The sequence below is a fragment of the Lactuca saligna genome, chromosome 6 (genome assembly GCF_052625555.1).
Source record: "Lactuca saligna cultivar CGN05327 chromosome 6, ASM5262555v1, whole genome shotgun sequence".
NCBI classification, from domain to species: Eukaryota; Viridiplantae; Streptophyta; class Magnoliopsida; order Asterales; family Asteraceae; genus Lactuca; species Lactuca saligna.
The window spans coordinates 131,875,301-131,881,021 of NC_136422.1; the positions used below are offsets into that span (position 1 = coordinate 131,875,301).

General features: G+C 30.5%; 1 protein-coding gene across 1 annotated transcript; it reads right to left on the reverse strand.

The window, feature by feature from the left end:
* Positions 1–435: 435 nt before the first annotated feature.
* On the reverse strand, positions 436–4,977 carry LOC145001506 (alpha/beta-Hydrolases superfamily protein). The gene is made up of 5 exons (XM_078960882.1): positions 4,202–4,977; positions 2,925–2,961; positions 1,658–1,894; positions 1,265–1,312; positions 436–1,126 (listed from the first exon to the last, which is right to left on the reverse strand). The coding sequence occupies exons 1-5, from the start codon at positions 4,543–4,545 to the stop codon at positions 665–667; spliced, it is 1,128 nt and encodes a 375-aa protein (XP_078817008.1). The 5' UTR covers positions 4,546–4,977; the 3' UTR covers positions 436–664.
* Positions 4,978–5,721: the final 744 nt, after the last annotated feature.

Consider the following 5,721-nt stretch of genomic DNA (forward strand, 5'->3'; position numbering starts at 1 on the left):
TTGCGTAATTTTGTTTGCGAAACATGTGGGAAAATGGTATTATTTGGATCAACTCTAGCTTGATTACAATTATTTTGCAGAAGTATTATTATTTGGATCATTTTCTTTATACTTTTTTAACTTGTGAACATTCATCAAATAATAGTGTATGTTACATTTTTTGTCCTTGTAGTTGGTTAACTTTTACATCTAACTTTTCTTTCATCTATAACATTTTTCCTCCATAAAAGATATTTTTGTTAACAGCTCAAGACCCAAATCTATTCAACTATTCAAGTGACCATTTTCCCCCTACCTTCATCTTCATCTTCATCCTCAAGAACTTCTAAACTAAAAATTAAATAATTCATGTTTTACATCATCGCATAATTTCAGCAAATAAACAAAGAATACAGAACCTTTAAAGCCTACAAACTACATGAACATATAGCAAGATTACCGAAAATAATCCACCTCTTAAAAGTGTTTTGACATATTACAACTTTGCTAAATAAGTAAATAACCCTTTTCCCGAATCATAAACCTCAAGAAAACCATAGTTATCACCTATAGTCCCACCACTTTCAGATACTTGTTAAACAAACCCCCAAATCTATACAAACACTTAAATTACATTTAAACCCTTTCCTTCATCCAAACGTATACCCCAAAACAATATCAAATATCACCAACAACAATTTACGCACTTGCATTTGCACGAACAACACATGAAGCATCCGCATGGACCACAACCACATCTCAAACAATCGGGGCATTTTGGTAATTTCACATCCGGGCATTTCGGTAATTTCACATCCAGGCATTTCGGTTTCTTCCACCCACAGCTCGGTTTGCAACATTTCGGGCATTTGGGCTGCCCGATTTTTATGCAACAGAAACTACATCTGTTAGGGTTTGATTTTGACTTTTGTGGAAAGTGGAGATTGGATTTGATCTTTTTGAGTCGAGTTTTGGTCGTGATTGTTTCCATTTCATGTATGAATCGACAAAGATGGCGGACGTAATCAGGGTAAAGCTCTAAGTTACAATGACCACCCCCTTTTATCCATAATGGTTCATACGGGTCCTTCGCCATTTTCCATAATCCATTTCCATGTAGCCAATTCACTACATCATCTTCTGTTCCCTATTTCATTAAGAATGTGTTAAAAAGACAAATATAACCTTAAAAATAAGATCATTGATCACAATAATATATTCAAAAAATCAACACGAATAAGAAAACACATAATAAATCTTCGAAGAAGTCGAGGGAGAAACTTACATGTATCACAAGCGTAGGGCACTTCACCTTCCTGATTTTATTAACATTCTGCAATTATCAAAAAAAAAAAACGTTAAGTACTCTAAATTATTTTTAACAAAATTTCTTTTGGTCAAAAACGCGCCACCATTTTAACGTTACTGAAGGCTATTGAATTTAGACGTTTATCAACTTTCATATGACATGAAATGATAAAATAAAGAACGATGTAAATTAAAGCTCCTACTTTTTGTCACATCAAGTGTCGTTTGGACTTTGGATAAATGATATTAAAAAATATCCGAGAAAACGAATGCGTACTTAACGAGGGCAAATTGGTAGAAAGTTGGACTTAATTGTGAAAGTTTTTTTTTTAAATAATTATTAAAAGATGAGATGATGAATTTTTTTGACCTTGTATATATCGAAGCAAAGTGTGCATTTCATATGACACACAACACGAAGGCCAGAAAGAATTGCACTATGAAGAACAACGCCTCTTAACCTCGGCAACCGGGCAGCTAAGTGAAGTGTGGGCCCACTTCCGACCGACTGCCCGTAAAGAATTATGTCTTCTTGGCTAACTCCATATTCGGTTTCAAGACACTCGTATACTGCCTCTATATCGGCGTATGTATTAATTTCACTTGGCTGAAAAATCAAAACAATTGTTTTAAGATGTAATGATGATTAAATATTAATATCTCACAATTCATTTGAATTACTATTATACTTGATGTTTTAGAACACAAATAAAATGCTTTAATACTCAAATAAATGAAAGTAGAATATTATAGTAAACTAGTCAATGGAAGTATGTTGTTATTTCTAGGGTTTTATGCAGAAAAATTTCATTATTTTGGAAATTTTTTTGATAAAGTCTAAAAATAAAATTTACACAAAATCCTATTTATTTAACACTAGGTGTGAAACTCGCGTATTACACAGGTTGGTTTAAAAAGATTAAATATTAAATTAAAATATAAACAGAAAATATTTTGTAATGTACAAAATTTAAAACAAGAAAGGAAAAAACATATTTATTGCACATATATATATATATATATATATATATATATATATATATATATATATATATATATGACTTTAAGTAAAAGATGAAACAAACCAAAAAATAACAAGTGGATAATAATTATTTCAAAAATACCACAAAATGATAACTGTCAAAATCCATAAGAGATTGACATGTGGTAAAAAAAGCTTTTAGAAGGATTTTACACAACTTAATGGAAAAGATATTTTTTTTATTTTAACAGGAAATGACATTATGTGATTTTTGGAAAATAAAAGGATTTTTCTGTTAAAAAAAGATTTAGAATTTTACCAAAGAAAATTACAAAATATAACGTGATAAAAAAATCTAGAATCATTATTGCCACGTGATCTTACTCTTTTTATCTCATACAACCTTTTTTTTAGTTAACACATAAAGTGCCCAAAAATAACAAGTCATCATTCAATAATTTCATACTCCATGAGATACCAATCGATATGCAATTCCCTAGAAGTTGATCCAAAGACTTTTACTTTTCATGGGATCTAAATTTTCTTGCAATTAAGTTATTTCGTTTTGAGTATAACTCGATATTTTATGAAAACAATTCGAAAGAAAACGTTAATTGTAGCAAAAAGTTGAAAGAAATTAAAGAAAAATTCGTACTTTTCCAGTAGATGCCCCGTAGCCCGAGTAATCATACCTGTTTAAGAAAATTAAAAAATATACAAACATCAATCATTATATATGACACCATTGAATGTGTAAAAGATGTTAAGAAGCAGCCAAATTTGAAATTTCATACCCAAAATTTGATTCTTATTAGGCTAACTTTTTATAATTAAGGTGTACTTTATTAATCGATAATTTAAATTAAGCCGAAAACTTTTTAAAAAGCCAGATTTTTAGGAAGTGAACTTCTACTGTATATGAAATGACGCTAAGGAAAATCTACAGAACATAATAAATGGGAAAAAGTAAATGTGAAAGTAAATAAACGCAACTATGAATGCAATAAAAATGTACAACTAATTTTAATTTTACGTGTATCTTAATAATCAATTTTCCTTTCAACTCCATATTTAATTATCAAGATCTAATCTTTTTGACCTTAAAGAATAGAATATCTTATATCTAATGCAATTTAAGATTTTTTTTTAAAATACTCGAGATTTTACTATTTTGTATGAACTAAATATCAAAGGGTAAAAAAACAATGTTGCGAAATTTTGTGACCCCATTTGGCAGAATAACACACTGCACAAAGACCACTATCTCTATCAAGATTCATCAGCTATTTCTTGGTTTTTTGTTCCATCTTTATTCAGGTAAATCATCAGTAAAAACTGTTCATACTTTACAGATATAAAAAACTAAAGTGAAATTTTTGAAAAACTTTAAACGCAATCGGAATCGGAATACTATGACTATTTTAAAACGACACAAATCTTGTAAAAATAAATTTAAATTTTAGAAAAAAGAAACCTTAAATTCTTACATAAAGTTAAAAACTTTGGCAGAAAAGGGGGAAGTGTGCAATTCACCAACCCTCGTGGGATAAGGACATTTCACATCGACAAATAGTTAATGCATTCATATCAATGCAAATCTTGAAAAAATAAAAGAGAAAAAGAAAATATAAAAAAACCCATTAACATCACATCAAACAACATTACAAGCTAAACATAATCAACATTAAAAAGGTACAAATTTAAAGAAACGTATAGAGTTTAGACACAAAGAGAAGCAAAACCGAGTATGATTCAAGAATTTGGGAAACATAGAACAAAAAGAAATTAAAACCCCATAAAAATAGAGACACAAAAGGGAAGATTGAGTAAATAATTTCTACAAAAAAAATGAAGTATAAAGTACACAAACAACTACACATATTCATGGATAAAGATTAATAAGAAAAAGAAAGAACAAAGAGATATACGGACCCCATGAGATTGACTCGAAGATTAGCTTTGAGTTGAACAAAAAGGTCAAATAGTTGACCTAAATCAGCAGCATTGCCATGAGAATAGAGGAGAGTGAGCCTTGCATATGGGTTTTTCAGGTAAAAAGCTACGATCTTGTTGCCTCTTTTAGTGTCTAGTGACAATACATCAAGTGAGCAAGCGCCGCCGCCACCGGCGTCATCAACGCCGCCGGTGAGGGGAATGGAGGAGGAGGTGTAGACAGCAATTTGTTTTCCGTCATCGCATTTCTTGATCTGGTAGGTTGGGGGAGATGGAGGAAAGAAGGCGAATTTCGCAGCCAGATGAGAGATGAGACAACCCATTCGCCACCCCCGATAAGATACTCGGTCCAAACGCAACTCATGAATGCATGTGTGACGTTTTTATCTATACATACATGTATTTTGAAGCGATTTGAGATGGGTTTTCTGGATTTCTTAATGAAATCGATATATATAAACGGGGTTTGAAGTGTTTTTGAAATGAAGAGAGATGGAGAGAGAAGGAGATGTGAGTTGGATACCCTCTTTTCGCTTGAAGATTTTCAGAACATAGAAGTAGAAAGAGGGAGGAGGTTTTCCGGCAAACGGGGTGGCGGAGACCGAGGAGATATAGGGAGAGAGATGGTGGGGACAGAATATTAGTTTGAAAGAACTGAGCTTTGATGATTCATTGCTTGACTCTCTCTCTCTCTCTCTCTCTCTCTCTCTCTTATGAAGTCCAACTAACGACACCGTTCTCTCTCTCTCTCAAAACATATGAAGTCCAACCAAACGACATCGTTTGAGCTGTACGATAATAGCGTGCACCAATGAACAATATTTTGCCATGATTTCTATGCAGTATCAACTTGTAATATATGTGGTATATTATTTTAAGAGAAATTGGAGTTTTTTTATAACTTGTTGTTTTTTAAATAAATTATTCAAAAACTACTTAATATATTTGAAGTATATGATTTGTAATTTTATTTATTTAATATTTTAATATTTATTATTTGTTATTGTATTTGTACTTTATTTTCTCTTTTTGATAATATATTTACTTTTATCTTTTTAGTCATATTTTAATATAAACTTTAATTTTTCGAGTAATTAGTCAATATTTTAAAAATTAAAAGTAAAATAAATATTTATTTCGTCTTCTTTGTATTTATAACTATATTTTTATTAAAAAAATATCAATATTAAATATAATGCGTTTCTAAAAACATCAAATTAATTAGATGAGAAAACTATATAAAATATATCAAATGTTGGAATCCTAGGTCAAGTAGGATTCGGAGACCAAGCAATTCAATTTAAAGCATAGTTTTAGGAAACTATGTTCAAGTCGGTTCTTAGTTTTCATATTCTAATTCACAAGTCGGTAATTAGAATTTATATATACATTGTTAAAATCGAGTTATGATTTCAAAATGTAACACCCATAAAAATCCGGCCAAATTTAAACTTTTTAAAACATGTAGAAACCAACAGTTATTACCAATTTGTTTTCAA